The sequence below is a fragment of the Aythya ferina genome (assembly GCF_964211825.1).
Source record: "Aythya ferina genome assembly, chromosome: 5".
NCBI classification, from domain to species: domain Eukaryota; kingdom Metazoa; phylum Chordata; class Aves; order Anseriformes; family Anatidae; genus Aythya; species Aythya ferina.
The window spans coordinates 50,284,429-50,306,215 of NC_140301.1; the positions used below are offsets into that span (position 1 = coordinate 50,284,429).

At 39.8% G+C, this 21,787-nt stretch overlaps 2 protein-coding genes and 1 long non-coding RNA gene across 8 annotated transcripts in view; 1 reads left to right on the forward strand and 2 right to left on the reverse strand.

Annotated features, from left to right (window-relative positions):
* Nucleotides 1-5,489, reverse strand: part of DICER1 (dicer 1, ribonuclease III) — a 69,596-nt gene extending 64,107 nt beyond the window's left edge. For 2 of the 5 annotated variants that reach the window (XM_084522438.1, XM_084522437.1), the window contains exon 1: nucleotides 5,270-5,442. The gene's annotated coding sequence lies outside the window, so the exon portion shown is untranslated. Of the gene's footprint in view, nucleotides 1-5,043; nucleotides 5,179-5,269 lie in introns of those variants that run through there. The other 3 variants (XM_084522439.1, XM_084522435.1, XM_084522436.1) reach the window with 2 other exon arrangements.
* On the forward strand, nucleotides 5,278-9,923 carry LOC311438252. The gene is made up of 2 exons (XR_014694028.1): nucleotides 5,278-5,396; nucleotides 9,600-9,923. It is a non-coding gene; the product is annotated as an uncharacterized lncRNA (long non-coding RNA).
* Nucleotides 9,924-18,634: 8,711 nt separating this feature from the next.
* Nucleotides 18,635-21,787, reverse strand: part of CLMN (calmin) — a 72,156-nt gene continuing 69,003 nt past the window's right edge. For both annotated transcript variants that reach the window (XM_084520444.1, XM_084520445.1), the window contains exons 11-13: nucleotides 21,096-21,156; nucleotides 19,944-20,005; nucleotides 18,635-18,830 (exon numbers count right to left, since the gene is read on the reverse strand). In XM_084520444.1, coding sequence (XP_084376570.1) covers nucleotides 18,677-18,830; nucleotides 19,944-20,005; nucleotides 21,096-21,156 — 277 coding nt within the window. In that variant the 3' untranslated portion in view covers nucleotides 18,635-18,676. The remainder of the gene's footprint in view (nucleotides 18,831-19,943; nucleotides 20,006-21,095; nucleotides 21,157-21,787) is intronic.

Sequence of the window (21,787 nt, forward strand, 5' to 3'; positions counted from 1 at the left end):
AAGTGGCGTACTTTATCATGCCCATTATCCACCTTCACTATTCAGCTTCTAAGGCCTTGGAGATCATTTTGACAGTACTAAGTCAGACAGCAATAGTAACTAAAAGTGATCTTCAGTAATGGGAGGGGCATGTGCTGTCCACCCCAAGTCTTTCCAAGAGATCATATCACTTCCTGATTAATAACTTCACAGAGCAGATCAGCAATACAGGCATTTAACTTCAGTGCCATGGTGGCAAAAGGTTGTAGGTAACCAGAGGGAAAAAAAGAAAAAAAAAAAAACACTGAGGCTAAAACTCAGTTGTATTGAATACATTTGCTTTGCTTTCCCTTATGTACTCTTCCACAAAGAAAAACCTACTAGCTAGTCACCATGAAGATGGCAAGGCAGACAAATTTGGCCACTCAGAAATACAAAACTTAAGCAAGGAACTAAGAGTCTCACTTGAGAATAATTATACTTGGTCATCTTTAACAATAAGGACGTTAGCGCAGAGATGATTGAACTTCTATAAAGCCAGAACAAGTCAGCTTAAATGTATCTAATTCTCCTAATGTAAAAAGAAGGAATACAAACACCTAGTAACTGTCCTTGATTTTGTCCTTGATTTAAGCACTTGAAAATTAAACTCTGAGGATGGGCCAAAAAGAGAGAGATACCTGAATTAACTCTAGACCACTGCAGATCACCTCTAGAAGTTTCTAAGCATCAACTATGAAGCAGACTTATTGTTCACTTCTTCTTGAAGAAAGAACACAGCCAAAAGAGCCATCAACAGTTACAAGAAAGCTGTAAGAAACTTGATCTAGATTAGAGGTGAGGGAGGGAGGCTGTTGCAAATGAAAAAGAAACATGAATTGCAAAGTTAGCCAGCCCACACATGTTTGCATAGTCAAATCAGCTCAATGGAGTCAAACAAGTTAACTTCAGAAAACAACCTGTATTTGCCTCTCTTCCTATTGGGAATAGACATTTATGTTATCAGCAAGTAGGTCTAAAACTCCAGCCAGCTTTCATAAAGATTATTTTTTTAATCGTTAATTCTTGAATTTTCAAGGAGACAATGTTTACTGCTACCCAGTCAGGTTTTAGTATCTCTGCTGAGGAAACTCTACATGGGTTGATATTTTATCAGGAATAAGAGACTCCAAAAGAGAGACAGGCACTGGAAACCAGGTCTTAATTTTTTAACAGTAAGGGTTGGGGATTTTCTTGTGTACACAAATGGTAAAGAAAAAATAGAAAAGAAACAAAGACACTCAGTGATTCACAAAAATACTCTAAAAACCCACAAGGCCAACTGAAATAGTCCCAACCTGTCCACCTCTATTCCCAGCAGCGATCCCACTGCATCTCAGACACAAACACATACTTATCTGGTGAACTCAGTTAAGGAACTGATCCTTTATGAATGACAAAAAAAGATGCAAAACACGGGCAGGAACTGATTATTACACCTTACATGGCAGCGTTTGCAGTGAGTGCTAAGTGATGGACATAAACAGAAAAAAGCAGAGCAAAGCTTTTCTACAAGACTCTTGAATTTGCAAGGATGAAGAGAATGATTTTGGTTCTATTGCCTTGGTTAGAAGGGACTGACCTGTCCCACTGGCTCAGTCAAAAAAAAAAAAAAAAAAAACTGCAGATTCGTGTATATGCAGCTACATAAAAGCCGCAACAACAGGTACAAAAGACCCCAGGCTTCAGTAGTTGCAAGGAAAAAATGCAAGGAAAAGTTGGAGAATATTGCTCTTCCTTCTTTTCCCACCAGAGAAGGACATTTCAACATCTCCAACATTCCTGCACAAAAGCTGTGTAACTGTGCAAGTAAAATCACTAATGTTAGCTTCAGTTCTCCACTTCACAAGTCCAGACACTGTAGCAATTTGAAGGTAAGAAATATCAGGGAAAAGTTCTTTAACTAACCCAGTCTGCAGTAAAGAGCAGAAATAACAAGAGAGTTTGAGATACACTGTTTAAGTTCAAAGTTGAATATCTGTGACATCAGAAGGTAAGGCATAGAAGAACTACCAAAACCAAGAGTTCACCTCACCTAACAGGGTATCAAAGCATACTTTATTAAAGTTGCATGCTGCTGTGTCCCATAGATTCCATCTGTTAGGTTATTTAATGGCATTCCTACACCTGCCCTTCTCTTCAGATGTTCAGCACAGCTTGAACACCAAAGCTTTGAATTCAAACCAAAGATTGCAGTAACTTCAGCTAAAAAGTGAAGTTTTAGTTTTTACTCTGTATCAGGTTTCTCTTCTGGCTTATCACAATCCACACAGAAGGCATGAAAGGCTGAAGGATGAAGAAAGAAGTCTGGATGGAGTGAAGAAAGCATCATTTTCCTTTACTTATTATTTGCCTTCAAGATAGCATGTTCAAAAAGCACATTGCACACAATTATACAGAGGTCACTGCTCTGTACAGTACTACAATTACCCTTTTACTTAACTTAAAAAAGAGCCACTTCTGAGAGAGGGAAGCTGGGAGTCAGAGGGTGTAAAATAATTTCTGTGCTATCAGTATGAAGAAATTACTACTGAAATACAAAGGTGACGGGACACAGATGGTCAGTAGCTACACAGCGAGCCATTACGACAGTAGGGAAGTGGAGCACAGCAGCCACCTCACTGCTCTGCCAGCAACCTATCAAGCTCCATATCCGCAGTTTGTACCACACCAACTGCACGAAAAAAAAGAAAACTAGATTTTCTCTCCAGTAATTATGAAATAATGGTATAACCCATGTCCAAGTATGTTTTGATGCTTGATAGATTAGATTAGGCCATAAATAAAAGTAGTCTGTAGTCTTAGCGCTGCAATGCTCATCACTCTATAATGCTCGTCCTTAAGTGTACGATCCTTTCTAAAAATCTTCTTGAACACTTGCTCTCACTCACGTTCCACAGCTTACCCAAGGAGAAAACAAGTCAACTCCACATTCACCATATCCATTTTACTAGGTTGCTCCTTGCTTTACTAAAAAGGATAAAAATGCTTTTTTTTTTCCCAGTAATTTGCATTCAGTTACAGATCAATGCACATACAGAAAGTGTATGTGGGCAAAGCACCAGTACTCAAACTCTGTAATAAGGTGCACCTGAAGCAACTTTGTGTCAAGGAAAAAGGACCTCACAATTTTTTGAAACAGGAAGTGTATAGAATACACAAAAGTGATGTTTTTTGTTTGGTTGTTTTTTTTTTAAACTGTAGATTCTGTTTTTTTTTTCTTCCCCTAATCTACAGGGCATTAAGATAGATCTCAGAAGCAAAGTATAACTCCTATAAAAAGGTTTGTATGGTATGTCAGATAAAGTATCTTTCCAGCTTGTTGGCCTCCCTCTGCCAGTATCCAATGGAGGACATATACAAAGGTGTATAATACTAAGGGAAGCCTTGAATTTACGTAATTTACCTTCACTGACCAGTCACCTTGATGTTTGCTGAGTCTGAGAAGATACTTCTGTGTTTGATGGTTTCTTCCTCTCCCCTACAACTTAACTGTTTCATTTTTCAGGTACGCTTTTGGCATTCCTAATATGATGCACCAGGTATTTTAGTTACCCATGACATAAAGCAGTGATCCCTTCCATTTGTTTTAAATCTGTAAACTACAGTAACCTTTCAAAAACTTTTTTTTTTTTTCCAAAAGGTTACTGCACAATGCCTCTTACCCCTCCTCTGGGGACTCTTTCCCCAGGTGAAAAGTCCTAGTCAACTTTACCACTACCCTTTTTTTTTTTTTTAGCCTAACATAGCCTTTTTGATGTAGAAGAGAGAGACAGGAAAGATACCCAAACTGCATTTAGCATTAAATATATGGCCAAACAAGGAATTAAACTGTCATAATGATGCCAGCTTATTTTCTTTTAATTCTTAATTCCAACTTTTTTTTTTAATAAACTTTTTGATTGGTGAGTACTGGGCTGCCACTTGCACAGAACTGAAGCATCACCAAGACACTTTCATAAAGAGCAGTAGCTAATTCACAGCTTGGCACTTCTGAATACACAGGTATATTCTGAATACACAGCTTTTTAACCCAATACATTAATAAATAATGACGTAGTAGTCCAATGATTATATACACATAATCACCTTCCAGTTGCAAACATCCAGGAATATCTCCAAACCTTTTGTAGTTATGAAGACTACAATGTATCCTGGAGACACAGACAAGGGGAAGGCTGCTCTTCATTGTAAGATTTAGAACAATTGTGGCATATTAGAAATCATTCCAGTTTGTGTCTATGTCAACTGGTTACAAAAAAAAAAAACCCACACACTCAACTTACCAAAGATATACATGCAGCTTGCACTTCAACACAGCACCCAGAACGGTTTGTACAGCAAAACAAAAAGCATAAGGTAAGATAAAGAAAAGAGTGTCTAGAAAGTTATTTCTGGTTTGATTTTCCTTTTTCCCTTGTTCCTTTAAAAGTGGTCATCACCATCAAACCTACAACTTGCAGCGCTTTAGCTCACAGCATAACTTGACGTCCAGTATCTTAATGTAAAGATTGCTGATATCTAATGACCTGAAGTGCCAAACAAGACTGCTGGTATCTCATAACGTAGAGTGCCAAACAACCTCCAGACTCTCAGTATTTGAAGTTTGCTGAACTGGTGATTTAGTTTTTGGAAGTAACGATTTATGAGGGACGATAACACACTAAGAAACCCCCCAGATGTCAGTACCACCGCGCATTTTCTACTCCTTCACCCCTTTTTCCAGTTTTACCCCCGGCACCAGCCAACCCCGGCGCAGAACTACGCCTTTTTCCCCTCCTGGCCTTTCTCAGCCCCGCACCACGCGGCACCAGGCACGCCTTCGCCGCCCTGCCGCTACATTTCCCTTCTACAAGCGGTCGGGGAGGAGAAGAGCGGCGCGGGGCCGTGCTGCGGGCACAGCGCCTCACGCAGCGCCCCGGAGCGGCGCCCCCTGCCCCCTCACGCAGACAAAGCCGCGAGGGGCCGGAGCGCGGCCCCCGCCTCACGCACCCGCGGGGCCGGGCCGCGGCCGCCATCTCCTACCTGCCGTGACGGGAGGCGGCCCGGCGCGTCCCCCCGCTACAGGCCGCGTCTCATTGTGCCGCCGCCGCCGCCATTTGCCCGCCGCCGCCGCGCTGCCCCCGGCTGTCAGGTTCCTCCATTCACCTGGGCCCCCGCGCGGCCGCCTCCCCCTGCCTGCCCCCCCCCCCTTCCTTACGCCGCCGGCCCTACGCAAACGGAGCACCTCCCCCAGTCCTCCCGCCCATACCAACGAGGGCCGCCCAACGCCCGCGACGCAAGCCCGCTCCGAGAATTCCGCCCTGCGCAGCTCGCACGCTCCCCATCGCCGAGCTGTGAAAGGAGCCGCGCGATTGGCGGCGGGAGGCGGGTAAAAGGTGAAAGGTTCACCGACCGGCCAATCCGCTCGCGGGACACGGCAGCTGCTGGGGAGCCGCCGGGTGGTCCCGGAGCTCACGTGTGTGTGCCCTCCCCTCCCCCCGCCGGAGCGCCGCGAGGCTCTCGGCCCCGGCTGCTCCGCCCCCCCTCCCCGCTCCTGCCTTGCGCATGCGCGCGGGCGGGGCTCGCGCGCGCGGGAGGCGGTGGCGCAGCGCTGAGGCGAAGGGCGGCAGCCGCCATTTTGGCGGGGTTGGAGACCGGCGGGGTCGGGCTGTGGTGTTGGGGTTGTAGGGTGGGGAGGTGGTGAGGCCGCCTGCGGGGCACTGCTCTTTCCTTTGGGGGCAGGAGTGGTCTTGAAGAGTTGAATGTCACTCAACAGGAGGCAAAAAGCAGTCCTTGATGACTTCGATCAGTCTCAGGGCACAGCAGTGCTTCACCTCCAGTGCTTCTGTGTAGTGAAATTCCACTTACCCATACACACAGGTGGTCAGAGTGTCCTTTCTGCTCATCAGGGAGCTGGCACCCACAGCCCTTGCTGGTGCTAGGCCAGAATGGAGAAGAAGAAAGGGCCACTGGAGGGTCCATCTGTGCTCCCTCAGCATCATCTCCTTTTGCCATTGCTTGGGACAGTGTTGACTAGCTAGACCATTGGTCTCCAATCTCTTGTCAGTACTCACTTGAGTGACGTTACAAGCTACAACTACATATTTAAAAAAAAAATAAAATTTTTTTTGGACTAAACAGCTGATCTAGATCTAGGGTAACTATTACCCACCATCAAAACCCTTCAGCCAGAGGTGAAGAAACTGAAAAATGCTTGGTGCACAGACAGGAATGCAATTTCTCATGCATCTCATATGCTGCTGTTTTCCAGCTTTTATTTCTTTGTCACAATTGACATCAATAGCTTCAAGTCCTTGGAAAACTGAGAGGGAAATTGCAAGATAATATAAAGCCTTGAATCTACCTAACTTACCTAAACAGGGCTGCAGTGCAACAAGGCTGCCAAATACTACCTGATGTAGGGAAATGTTTGGTTATAAGTGTGAGGAACTGGTCAGTAAGGTAGGGCACAGGATTGAAATGTATCGCTTGAGCGGAACTAGCTCATTTGGAGTTTCCTTTCTGTTCATTTTAATTTCAAATTCCATGATTATTTTAATTTCCTAGTGCCCACCTCCCATGGCATCATCTGCAAACGTCATTCTCTTGGTGACTGGTGAGAAGACTGAACCTTCCTCACAGAGATGAAGCTAATAATCAAGCCTCCAAGCTTGATTACGGCATGACTTAGATCCATAGCTGCAGCCCAGGCCAGAGAGATACATAGGACAAATAATCATAGAATCATTAAGGGTGGAAAAGACCTTGAAGATCACCTGGTCCAACCATCATCCTACCACCAATGTCACCCACTAACCCATGTCCCTAAGCACCACGTCCAACCTTTCTTTGGTTGGTTTCTTTGGTTTCCACCACCCCCCTGAGCAACCTGTTCCAATGCCTGACAACTCTTTCTGAGGAGAAATGTCTCCTCGTTTCCAACCTGAACCTGCCCTGGCGCAACTGGAAGCCATTCCTTCTAGTCCTATCACCAGTTACCTGTGAGAAGAAGCTGACCCCCAGCTCCCCACACTTTCCTTTCAGGTAGCCGTAGAGAGGATAACTCTTGTACATTCAAATGTGGCGTTTGAAAGTTCTTCGGTCTACTGTAAATTGAGGTAGATCAACAGAGAGCTGAAATGCAATAATCACATTCCATTTTTGTTCGATCTTATCCCCACATAAATGGCAGTCATCAGTTACGGTAGGGTTGGAGCACAAAATTGCAGCTTCACTCTTGAACAGCTGTGTCTGAAAGTGACCTTGAAAAAGCTGTATCTGGCTCACTGACAAGCCCCTACCTGCTCAACACGTTGTGCTCACCCTTTGCAGTTCCAGTCAATGTTTTCAGTGTCAGCACCAGCTGTTAAGACTGTCCTGGTGCTGTCCATGGATTTAATAGCTCAACTTTTTTACCTTGGTGCCCTCTTCTCGGGGTTCATTTACATTATCAACAAATGAATAGTTGACCAACAGGAGAGGTTTTGGTGGTTGCTGTTTTATCTTCTGAGCATGGTAAAAAGAACTGTGCCAAAGATGGAAGTAAGCAGTGCAAATCTTTACTGACAACAGCAACAGTTTGATTTGGTCTCATTTTGTCTGCTAAATGCAAAATTCAGCTTTCCTGTTTAACTTTTCTTCCCTGTCCTTCACTCACAAGTGTCCAAAAACCCTTAATTTTCCACAGTTTTCCCACTCTTTGTGCAATAAAAAGATGTATATTTACAATACTTTATCACAGTGATGGGATACACACATTTAAAGCTCTGAACAGGCCTACCTACAGCGCTGATGGTGAGTGGTCAGATCTATAGACTGCCCATACAAATCACCACACCAGTGATGTAAAGATACGGCCGCATCTGGACAATGTGGTCATTTTTGTGGCAGGAAACCTTTAAATAATGTAAATATACACAGCTGGCCCCATTCTGCCTATTCCTGGCACCTCCTTTCCACAGTGGATGGATTTAGTTTCGTGCTGTGTTTCATTGATCCTGTCTGCCCTACAAGACACTGCAATGCAGTTATACTTGTGTTAGTCCAGGCAGGAAAGTCAGGACTATGCTAAGATCACACTTCCTGACAGAGGGACTGGAGATAACCCTTGTTGCCTAACGAAGATGGTAAATGGAGTACAAAGCCGCTTCCCCCTTTTTAGTTGGGCTGAATGCAATGGGTATACAGCAAACGGTCTGTCACCAGAGATCCAGCTTTCCTCATCCATCTGCACTCTGCCAGGGACTTACCGCTTCCTTAGTATGACTGTTTGTGCCCACTAAATCAGTATGAGGAGATAAAGGTAACCGGAACATGCTGAGGTTCATTTAAACCTCTGTGAAATGATTTCAGATGAAAACTGACAGAAAGGCCTATGGTTTTACCACATTGTTTCCTTTACCTAGCTCAAACCTCGGTTGTTCTTTAGAGCATGTCTTTTGTAATGCCCATATTATTAAATGTCACAATATTAAGCATTTTTATACCATTGATGGGGCACCCTTCTGTTTTTTATGGATGGAAGAATAATTATATCCCATGACAAAACCTTAGGAAGAGGAGCAGCTGTTCAGCCTTATCCAGTGGGAGCTGTCAGAACATATGGGTCTATTTTTCCAATTTTAACTGAAGTACTGAAGGAAATTGGCATTCTTGATTATTTCTAACATAAAATAAAGCAGAAAGAAACCCTCCTTAATCCTCTGCAGGCCACGATTAAATAATGAATTTTATCCAATTCAAGGAGGTTCAAAGAGAAGGCAAGCAGAATACTTAAAACACAGAAAACAAAACACAAATGCCAGGAGAATTCTGGAAGTTATTTTCTTATAAAGAAAAGGGTGTCTTTCTCCATAGCTACTTCCTCCCTGAGCATGCCAGCTGACAGGAGTTTTTGATTTAAAAGCACAGTTAGGATAAAACCTATGCTATCCTTTATTGTTCTATCACTCTATCACTGCTATCCCCTCCTTTGAAGGGATGGATATTTTTTTGCTATATGCATGTGTTATGACAGCTATTCTTCAGAGTTTAAGGCCAAATCAAAAATTAACTTTTACCTTCACAAATTTCTTAAAAAAAAAAAAAAAAAAAAAAGAAAAGTCATCCATGTGTTAAAAACCTCTAAGTTATTGGCATTCAAATTTTGAATTAAAAAAAAAAAAAAAAAAAAAAAAAAAAAGAAAAAGAAAAAACACATACACATGCAACTATAAAAACAAAGCGGCCATTGGATGAAAGGAATAGAATAGCCCAACTAATTAAAATCCCGAACAGAAAAAGTGATAATGCTCTAAATTACAGCTTTCAAAATATCTTTAGTGCTGGAATTATAGATGGGATAACTCTAAGATATGATAACTCTATGAGATAACTGCCGGAAGACAAAACCAACAACAAGAAGAGACATTTATTTCTCCCTTTTTAAAAGTCATATCACGAAATGATGCTGGTTTTGTTTCTTTTTTTTTTTTTTCCTTTTTTTTTTTTTTTCTGTTGGGTAAGTGTGACAAAATGTGTACAGGTTAGAATGGAGGTAAATTCAATTAAAAGAAAACCCTCACTGTGTGACAAGTAATTGTCTTTTTTTCATGCTACAGAACTTTGAAATTATGCCAGTGGAAACCACGCTTTGTGCTTTTTGGCTCTACACATCTCATCATGTTCCAAAATGGATTCTGAAGAGATTCCTTCCCGCGAGTCAATGGTGACCTCTGTTGTTCCCTGCTGTTGATACCAGCCACGATGCTGTTTTGTCATTGCATCACACACTATTTCAATAATACGCTTCGAAACAAGCTGGCACATATCAAGAAAATATGGGCCAGAGTGTTGCAAGCAAGTTTCTGGCCAGGAAAGGATGTGTCTATTCTGCACCCCACTTGAAAAAAAATAAATTGAGACTTTCCTCTCAAATGGCCCCCAGCCTGGCTACCAGGTTTTTTAGTTCAGAATTGTGAATCACTGCAGAAAAGAGCAGTTACAAACACTTTAAACCACAGCGTTAATAATAACATCTGCAATGTATTATGAGAAAAAGCTGCAGGTATGATTATGGAGGAGGAAGTTGGAAGAAAGAAAGAACCTCTATTCAAGCAGAGTCCATTCTTAAAACTTTAAAGGTGTTAGGTTGCACAAGCTTTTGGTTCCCTCCCTAGGATGCTATTTAAAAAAAAAATGTCTCAGCGTGCTTTCACACTTCAGTGCCTCAGAGTTTGTAACTCTAAATAAGGATGTTTCCCCCAGAGCAAGCAAACATTTAATATTTTCAACTGCTTTTGTGTCTTTTCTGGCCTTTTTAAACAGCTGGTTTACTTTTCAAATCCATATTAAATATGGGATATCAACTCATTCACTCTCCCTACGCAAAGTCAGCATTGATGACTATTTCCTAAAAAAATATATAAATAATAAGTAATAATAATAATAAATGTTCCTATTCCTGAATGTGGAAAGCTATTGCTTAGCAGGAGCATGACTGGGAATTTCCTCTCATCCGTCACTGACTTAAAGTTAGTTTAAGCAAACCAGGTAATTTCTGGATTTCACAAGGAGCTTCAGTACAAAAGATCAATCATACCTAACAAGCAAAGGTTCCTAATATGCTTGAAATATACACTTTTTGTGCTCCTTTTTATCTGAGAATCAAGAACTAACACTTTGCAATTTAAAACATGCTTAGCTACTATTTTTATAATGCTTCTCGCGAACATGCAGAAAATATGTATCAGCAAAGTGATCGATCAGTTCCCCAGGGTGCAGATCAGCCATAAAAGTAATGCAAAAATAATCAGTTCAAAGTATTTACAGCAGATGGAGCTATACATTTTGCTTTGATCATACGTTACCTTACATTCCAAGGTAAAGTGTGCAGTTTGGCAAGGACAGAGATCTACCAACAGTACAGTCTAACCAAGGAACAGACCTAGTCACCAGAAGGCATTTCATGAATCATTGTAATGAACTCTCCTGGAAATAATCCTTGTAACATCAATACAAATAGCAACTCAAGAAAAGATTATTGCTGTATACTACCTGGCTATTGGTGTTTTAAGAGAAGGGCTCTCAGATTTTGTTGTATTTGCCCAGCAAGTGGAAGAAATTCATGCTCTTGCTAGGTTTTGTTTCTCTGTCAAGTAAAATAAGCACTGAAGAGAGATCAGAGGTTTCAATATACAGTACCAACCAGAATATATGCCTAATGACCACAGGTTATCCTTAGGAGGTTTGGGTTTTCTTACAACCACAATATGCATACTGGTTCCTTACATGAAATGAACCCTGTGGTAGTTTTATCACTGTCATGATCCAGACAGATTGTTATATTTCCTATGCTGCATTTCCACCTTCTTTAAGCTACAAAAGCTGTGTTTACACAGCAAGGATAAGGGAGACTGGCTTTGTAGTTGCTACCACAATGACTTTTCTCCAGTTCACTGAAAAAAATCAAATCCAACAATTCTTGTTCTCACCGTGCTAGAGTTTGAACAAAAGCTTGGATCCCATACTCTTGTAAAAACTTATTCTTCTCCCACTGGACCCAAATATCCCAAATTCCCAATAGCATTATGAATATTCTCTTACCATCTACAAGCACTAGGTGTGGGGGAGAATGGTCCACAAAATAGGTACCAGCAACCGCAGGGGTGGTGCGAAAAACACTGAAAGTATGTGAGGTGATTTCATTTTGTAGTAAGGAATGGGTGAACACTTCCAAAAAGCCCACCAGCCCTTAAGTTTAGTTAGAGAAGAACTCCTGCGCCATTCCCCATATATTGTTTATCCAGTATAGTTCTGTCTGTCAGGAGGAAGATCATAGGTCTGATTCTGAATTGTGTTGCATCTCTATTGTACTTTATTTCCCTTTGCTCATATACTGCCAAGGGAATTAAGGTGTAGAGGAGAAGAGCATAGTAAATATGAATCAGTTTTGCACCTAGTAATTTACTAAACCATTGGTCTAAACATTTAGACTCTTGCATAGAAACAGGCCAGATAAGCTGAATTGTAAGAAGACTATATAATTCAGCACAGCTGTTTTTGTAAGCTTGCCTTTTTAATACCAATTTCTATGCATTAACAAATTTAGTAATATATAATCACCTTCATAAAAACTTGGAGTTCATTCTGTTTGTTGACTGGGATTATAATTTTGCTTTTTCCTCCAAAATTAAGAGTCACTTGTTGGGTAGATGGGGAAACAATACAGTTTATGAATTTACCCTGTTTACTGAGATCTTCTCTGCTAAAAAGTGAATAGCTTCTGGGCACTAAAATGCATAATAAGAACAAAATGGTGATTTTTACTGAAATCAAGAGGAAAAGGACAAACCCACAGATGACAGATTATATACAGGAAGCCTGTCCATTTATTTCAAAATCAGAGATTTTATAAAATAAAGTATAACTATTCACTAGTAAATACTAATCTTATTACAGAGTAGCAGTTTCTAAAAACGTTCCCTTTGCTATTTTACCAACTATACACAAGAATACATTTCTTCCTCACAAAAATTAGCTTTGAGCAACAAGTGCAAATGTTCAATACATACCACTGATTGAAAGCATTTAGAAGAAATGTATTTGAAATTACACAAAAATTCATCTCCTTCAGTATGTCTTTTGAAGCCACTCAAATCCACCTCGCAGGTTCTCATTTAAATAATCATCGTTCCTTACCACTTGCCAAAGAGAAACATGTATTGTACATATTACATCCCTTACTTCTAAATGTTTTCTTGAGCAAAAATGTCCCTTATTAACTCTTTAGCAAACTAGCATTTTACAAATTTAAACTAGAGAACTTTAACAATGGTAAAACAGTTTGTTTGTTTGTTTTTTCTTCAGCTTTTTCACAGAAGAATAAAATAGCATGAAATGGTATGCCAAACTGAAACTTGATTTGTTGAGGAAAAAAGCAGAGATCGATTTTTTTTTTTTATTGTAACAAAAAGGCATATTTGACTTGTGTTATTTGGCATTAAAAAAAAAAAAAAGCATTATTTCTCTACCCCCCCGCAAAAAAAATCACCAGCACATAATTTGAAAGTTAATTTATTTAAATTGGGCCGTCATTTCTAACTAAACACCAGTGATTATCTGTGTTAGCCTTGTGACAGCTGTGGATCAGGTCAGTGCTCCACGAATGGTTCCTTGGACACAGAGCAAACATACTCCATGAATCAAAGAGATTCCAGGAAGGCCCACTGAAAGCAATGAAGCTACTCTGGGAATAAAATATTACCTGACTTGAACACAACAGCGAAGGCCACGATCTAGCCTTTCTTGGAATGTTATGTTTTACTATTTCTCACTGAGGTAAAATTAATTATTTTTATTGCCCCTTCTAACCTTTTCATGAGGAAAGAATTGTAGTAGTCACCCAGGGGCCAATTTTATGTTCCAGAGATGTAGACTTAGACATTCCCCTCACGGTGAGAAAATAACACGCTTCTCATTTTCCATTATCAGCAGTAGCAGCTGCCTGGAAAGGAGTCATTGAAAGTGCCACTGAGATGGAAGGAAGCTTCCCATGTTTCATATTCAGGGGAAGAAAGAAACGCTCTGATATTCCACAATTTCTATTAAGATAACCTTGAAATAGACATGGCACTTGAGAATAAAAGGTTAATTTTTCACCCTTTATGAGCTCTAGAGTTGTGTGTAAAGAGGTGGACAGAGTAAGCGAGTGATCCCATTCAGAATATGTCTTCTCCAGTGTTCTTTACATGGGCATACAAATCCCAGCCTCTGGCAAGAATAACTTCACCTGCATGGGGTAGGAGCTAGCCCTAGCACAAGTCCTGGAATGTGAAATTGTAAGTAAGGCAGCTGTAAATTAGTATCATCAGTAGTATGCAGAGGGGAAGAATTCAATGTTATCTACCTAACAATAAGTCTGCACACCATGAAAATACAGAAATTTAGTATTTTTTCCCTCCTTTCAGATTCACCATCTGTTAGCCCAGTGGAAAATGGGGTGACCAATTGTTGGGGTAGGTACAGGTTTCGTCTGTAGAGGTTTGGGAATTTTCACAGGCGCATTCCAACCAGCAATCGTACCATTGTGTTCCAGCCATTCATCCCCCACTGCTGTTCCCTTAATAAAAAATGGCAGTGCATGGTAACTTCCTAGAAAGAATAGGGTATCGATCCTACAGAATTTATGCGAACAACTGTTACGCGTGCAAAGGGGTCAACTGAAGTCTGTGGCATTGTTTGTGTGCATCAGATTTGAGGGGTTCCAGCCCTAAGGTAATGCATAGGGTTTGTGGCTACTTCCCGTCCTATGTGATTAAAGCTGACTTTAGTCCCCTCAGGGCCAGATCCTGTAGTGTGTGCTTAGCACACAGGTGTGTCACACTGACTTCCACAGAAGTCGAGAAACTGAACACATCACTGGATGCATTCACGTTTGTGCTTGGTAAGAAGGGACTCCAAGTACTTAAAGCTAGCATAAGTGATAATGCACTATTATACCTATTGTCCCAGTAGATTCCTGAATATGAGAACACATACAATGGCCAAATTCGTCTTCTGAAAGATCTGATTATGTAAGGGTCAGTATAAAAAACCCTTAAAAAGAAATGAAAACCAAAATCACACAACCTGGGTACCCCAGGAAACTCAATGGCACACTACTTGGATAAAGAAGTTAGAGTCATACTGAGCTGGAGCAAAATGACCATCACCAGAAGATGTAGAGGATTTAAGTGTGTTTAGACACCAAATATCAAGATGTTGAAATTTCAGCCTCAGGAAGTGTTTTAATGGAAGAAAGTAGCTTAATCATTCAGTATATTTTGCAACTTTAGCTGAAAGTTAACATCACAAAATAATATATTGCTACGCGGCTTGAAGAATCACACAATTGTACTCAAACCATTTCCCATGTTTTTCAAGTCTGCTGTTCATTAAGAGCTCTTCCTCTCTTTGCAGTTTCCAGTTTTCAAATGCATGATGCAACCTATGCATAGCTCAATGTTCATTCTCATGAGTCATAATCAATAAATAATCATATCACATACACAGAATTTTACAGGTATTCTTAAAATGGTTTTACAGTTCTATTAAATATATAGATAAAATAATCACTGCTATATAAAAAAATCTTTTTAAAACAGCTGAACTCTGAAGCTTTGCATAAAATTCTGTAGACACATTCATTACAATCTAGAAACTCAATAAAAATACATTTTAGAGCTCAATCTATCAAAAATATTCATGGCATTGAAAAGTGATTGTCATTTTTTTACTGCAATCTGTACTTGCCCCATCTTTGCACTGATAATGTCCTACAATTTGGCAAAGGCTCTGTTCATTTCATTTTGTGACTGTTTAACCCATTTCTTCAGCGCTAAGACGCTTGCCCCATAAATGTCTAGCAATGTTCTGTCTTTAATCCTATACCTCTCCTTGCACTTTCTATAAAATTCACTGCAATGAAACACTTTGCAGTGAAGTTACCCAACTACAATAACATTGAACCATCCCCTTATAGCTGTCTCACAGTCCGTAATGGTGCTTTTGTGAACACCACACACCCTTATCCGGTAATCCTCAAACACTTCCCAACACTTGCACTTTCCAATACTCTGCTATCCATACGTTTGCTCAACAAGAACTGGTCTTATCATAGAATCACAGAATCCTTTAGGTTGGCAAAGACCTCCATCATCAAGTCAACTGTTAATCTAGCACTGCCAAGTCCACCACTAAACCCTGACCCCAAGCACCTCATCTACACGTCTTCTGAATACCTCCAAGGATGGTGACTCAGCCTGGGCAGCCTGTTCCAATGCCTCACAACCGTCTCAGTGAAGAAATGTCTCCTAATATCCAACCTAAACCTCCCCTGGTGCAACTTGAGGCCATTTCCTCTTGTCCTATCACTTGTTACTTGGGAGAGAAGACTGACCCTCACCCCACTACAACCTGCTTTGAGGCAGTTGTAGAGCACGATAAGGTCTCCCCTGAGTCTCCTGTTCTCCAGGCTAAACAATTCTGGTTTCCTCAGCTGCTCCTCATAAGACTTGTTCTCTAGACCCTTCACCAACCCTTCTCTGGATACGCTGCAGCCCCTTGATGTCCTTCTTGCAGTGAGGGGCCCAAAGCTGAGCACAGTACTCAAGGTGCGGTCTCACCAGAGCAAAGTACAGAGGGACAATCACTTCCCCCATCCTGCTGGCCACACTATTCCTGATACAAGCCAGGATGCTGTTGGCCTTCTTGGCCACCTGAGCACACTGACATGGACTTAACAGATCAGTACCCATATATGTCTGAATTCTGCTACCAAGCCAACGTATCACATGAGGTCAGTTCAACTTTAGTAGTCTTCAAAACCCCAGGCCTTTCAGGAAAAACTTCCTTATTCAGACAGTGCACAGATCTGTCAGAAAAAATGGATAGATAAAAGATCATCCACCAGCCTTTAAAAACTCAGATACCTCAAGACGGTCTTCTAGCCAGCTTATTAAAATGGGTTTTGCTGCAGTGAGTGCTTCACGGTCAGACTTTTAGACTGTAAGCTAGACACCGAGTCCAAAAAGGAGCAACAGTTTCAGAACAGGGTACTTGCAGTGAGAGATGGATCTTGCACTGTGGAAGAACGATGCAGGCTCATAACTCTGTTCTGGATCTTCTTACACATGCAATGGCTGACTAAGGTAGACTGCTTCTGTTATATCTATATTATATCATATACAAAGCAGCCAAATACCAAGTATCATGTACTTATCATTTTCATTGATTTTACATGGAAGACACAATCTCCATCTTTTCATGGGCTAGGCTGGCTGGCAAGCACACCTCAGTTTAAACATTGGGTGAAATTATCAAGACAATCACTGCATGCTGTTTCAGCCGTTAATCATCAGTAGGAGGGAAGAAAGAAAACCCTTGTTTTTGTCTTTCTTAAAAGAAAATATTGTGTAATGAAATTGCCAGCATCAGTGCATGCCATTCACTTCTCTATTCGTTATGGATATGAGTGGTTTATATGAGACATCCAAAGATCTTCTCATTAATTTTCTTGGGAGGAGGGAGAGAAGACAGAAGGAAACTTATTTTCCTTGATTGAACTTTGACAGCTGCAAAGTTCAATGAAGAGGCTGTAATCCAACTCCAGATGACCTCTGTTGAAGAATAAGAAGCATGGAAGAAACAAAGGAAGAGATGCAAAAATACAAAGAAAGAGTTGTCATAAACTCAGGGAGCCTCTGAAGACTGGCACATAGTGAAGAGCTCTCTACACAGTTGCTCCAATATACTGTACGTTGCTAGTTCCTGCTATTAAATAGGTGCCATGGTATTCAGGACAATAATTTTGTATTAAGATTATTTATTTTTTTTTCAGAGAAAAAGCACTATTCCTAACATTTCAATGTTATATTTTAGAAAACATCTTTAAAAATTCTAAAATAGATTTTATTTTGGAAGAAAGTATTACTGTCTTCATCAACAAAATTAGATGACTCAAAATGTTGAAAATTTTCACTGGAAAGATAGAAGACTTTTTTTTTTTTTTTTTTTACTTATGTTGGTTTACACTAAATTAAGTTTCGAAGTTTGGATCTGCTGTTCACCAAGCACAAAGGATCTACTTTTTATGTTCACAGGGTGAATCCAGCTCTAGTCAAGACAGAACAGAAAAGATTTCAATTTTCTATTGAATGAAAGAGATTCTGAATTCCTGTCTGTGTTTAGGATATCCTACCATGCACTATTGCTATCACATGCTAATTTCTCCTCTAAAAAAAAAGAAAAAGAAAAAAAAAAAAGCTTACAAAGAAGAATGAAGTGTGATGGGCAGTTAGGATTTCACCAGCAGATGACCTGACTACAAGAAGGTTTTTAAATACCTGCAAATAAAGTTTCTTGACTACCTTTTCAAAGATGGCCATCATCAGTAACATACAAAAAGCAAACTTCTTCAGGTATTCTCTAGAGAAATCTCTAGATGAAGACTTCCGTTACATTCCCTCCTAAGCAGCCACTAACCTGTATATTCTTCACACTTCTCCACACCCAATTTTTTCCTGCAAACTAAACATAACAAATGCAGTATAAAAGTAAAATCGTATCCCCCCTCCACAAATAAACCATCCACCTGACTTTGTTGCTCCACTGGCTTGCCATTAGCACTACAGTCAGTTCCTCTGGTGAGTAAGTTCCACCATCTCCAACTCTGCTCTACCTCCATCTCTCCCAAAGAACTCTGTGGAAAATGTGAAAATGCATCTCAAGCATCTCAAGCATCCCTTGCAGGTGGGCCAGATTCATGGGCAAGCCAACAACACATCTTCACAGCTGTTGGGCCCTACCTAAGTGAATGAAGCCAGAAGAATTATTTTTGAAGACTAGAGCTCTGAATTGTTCATATTTCTACTGATAATTATCCATTTTTATTTAGCATCTTATAAAGCAAGGCACAAATGTACAAAATCGCAGCTACTAAATAAGGTCATTTTTATATATATTTACACAGTTGTCGTAATATAAAATGTGCTTTGACACTGTCATAGCACAACAGCAGGGGAACTGAGGAGAACCTGATAGTGAACACAAATACCAGGTCCTACGTTTCTGTTTGTGCTTCACCTGAAGGTACATACTCATATGCAGATACACTAAGCAATCAGGCCACTGTCTTTTATTTTTCCACACCTCACAGAGATCAAACCTTGCTGCTAAGAAGCTGTGGAACGACTAAAAAGCAGTAGATCAGCAACCAGAGGAAAATGATGAAATAGAACATCTCTGACTGATCAACACTTGGAGCCTGGTGAGGAGATGCTGGAGTCTCACTTGCTTCCATGTCTTTTTTATTCCTGAATATAGGAGAGAATTTGATAAGAGACAGGAAAAAGAAGAAAAAACTCCCACTGTTAACATTTTCTCTAAAGATCACACGGTCACTAACAGTCAGCAGTTTAATAAACCACTTCCATCTAATCAGCTGGAGCCCAAGCTAACTGAGATGCATAATGGGTTTTAGCAGTGCATTTCCTTAGGAGTCAAAACATAGGAATTAATCCCCTGAAAACTCTGGACAAGTTCTCAGGTATCTTAAACACATGCCAATGTAGTATATTCCTTTGACATAAGCTGACTTTGAACAGCCAAAAAGATACCTCTTTATTTTCAGAAAGTAAACACAGCTTTGGGCAACACTTATATCACACTTTTATTTATACAATGTAATTTGACTTGATATATTTTCCCCAAATCAGCTACTTTTAGAGTTTCTCATGTCAGATACAAAAAGAATTAAACAGAAGCCCAAGACTTCCAGAAACAAATTAGCAACTGAGGGGTAGGAGAACAAGCCCAGAAGTCCAACTGCAGGTCTTAGCGGCAAAACCTGATGGACTCTGCCAGCACCACTAAGCTCTCACAAAACCAAGAAAAGGTCTTCTTTAAAACGGTGCAAGATGGTAATATCATAAAATGAATTTACATGTATCATGCTCTTGTACACATTTTTTTTTAAGTCTTATTTTCAGGAAAACTTTTTTGGCCTCTTTTAATGAGTCTGTTTTTCTACCTTGGGCATCCTGCTCACTCAGATATGGTACTGGATATATATCTGAGTATTACACAGAAATTTCTCTATATCAGCTATATGAGGGCCTCATGTATGAAGTCCTTTCACCCTTTACCTGGTCTGAAATACCCACCATGTTGAAAAAGAGCTGACAATCCTGCTAAGACAGCTGAACCTTTCCTCTCAAGCAAAAGACATTTTAATGGAGGGGAAGATCTAGCAACAAAGAAGTTTTGTATCTTATACCTATGGGAAATATGGACTCTAAACCAGTATACAAGATGTCCAGCCAGTCTACCATTATAATTTTTTTTTTTCCTTTGTAACATTATTAGAAGCTATAACTAATTAGAAGTTATAGATTCCTTGCAGAAGATTTTGTCTGAATAAGACTCACCTGATGACTGGTAGATTTTCACTTACATCTGTCATTGTCTGGTTGTTTTCGCCAAAGATTTCCTTAAACAAACAAGTGACCAGTATTGGGACAGAAAAAAAAAAAAAAGGGGAAAAAAAAAAAAATAGAAAAGAAAAGAGGGGAGGGGAGGGAAGGGGAGAAAAAGTTCAGTGTCTCACAAAGATGGCAGTTTTGTGTGCATTCTATGTAGAACATGTCTAATGTTTACTCAAAATGAAAGTGTGCTTCTAAATTTATTCTGCACCCGTAGATCTACCATTGCAGTCTAGTATAAACACACAAAAAAAGGGAAAAAACTCTCCTCCTTCGTATACCTTTCTTTTACAGCATTGCAAAATCAGAGCACCTGTGTGAAACATCAGTTTCGTTGAATCTTGGTGGCAGAATTTCTTTATAATTCCAAGAAGGTCCAAATTTTATTTTGTGCTGAAAAGAGACATATTCCTATCCTTGCTCAGCATGCCCAGACTGCTGTTGCTATCATTTCTGAGTTAAAAATCCAGAGTTCAGTCATGGAGTATGTTCTCAAGAAATCAATATGAATTACATCTGCCATTAAGGATGCAGTTTCACATTACAAATAAATTTCTTTGACAGTTAGCTGATTCTATTGATATATACATGTGTATATATATATATATACACAGTATAAGATAATATAATATAATATACTACAAAGGAGAGGCAAAAGGCTCAATCTGTGGTAAAAAGTGCATTTCAAGAGACACTCAGCATTTTTGTGGGGCTGTGACAAGGATGCCTACGTGTATACAGTGAGTGAACAAACTAGAAGAAATTGAAGCTGCAAGTAAAGGAAGCTTCAAAGAACTGAAACATTTCAACTATAGTTATAACAAAGTAAACGTCAAAATTAGAATATATTTAATTTGAATTTTAAGTAGTTCTTTGTGGTTTGATTAAGGTTCAATAAGGCTCAATTACCTTTATTTTGAAGAGTTCAATAAAGCTTTTAAGTTCTTTATTCCTGGTTTTAGCATTAAAATTCTTCGAAGTCTTAGGGCTTTTGTGTTATCATAGTACATATAGAGAGCAGACTCTTTTACAATCTTCCAACTTTTGGAGTTTAAGAGAAATAGTGAAATAGCAATAGAAAGGTAAATTTCCACTTACCTTCTCAGAAGTATTAGGAAACCTTTGTCGGAGATAAATGTTGGAATCATTGTCACTAGTTCTGAAATGTACATAAAAGCAAAGTGTTTTAATTTATAAAGCTAATTTTTGCTTTGACTTCAAAGGGAGCTACTATAATTGCACATGCTAGTTTTAGGTTACGTGAAACCACAAACACTCATTGTTGCATGTTTTAGAATATGAATTTGAATTTATCAGTAACATTAAACAACAGCTTTGGGAAAATGTTAAAATTTTTGATAAAGAAAAAATATCCCAATCCTCAAATTTAAATCTCTTCTGGAAAATAGTATATGATACGTTTTTTGCAGCTTTGACATCATCTAGATTTAAGTGAAACTTATAGCTAAGTGAGGTTCTATGGTTGTGTACTTATAATATAATTGACAGATTGCAGGGAACAGAAAGCCTGAAAAAGGAGATTTTTTTTTTTCTAAGCAAATACTTTTAAATGCATTAGCGTGCTATAGTGACAAGCACTGACAAATGACAGTTCATGTCCCACTCAAATGCATTACCTAAGAACTAAATTAGGATGTAAGAGGGAAGAGAAGTGAATGGATTAAAATTAGCAGTGTCTCATTCACTTCTTCAGGCAGAAAAATGGCCATCTAATATCTATTGGAATGATGTAGTGTTGTGCTCGCACATGGCGTTACAATGCATGTGCG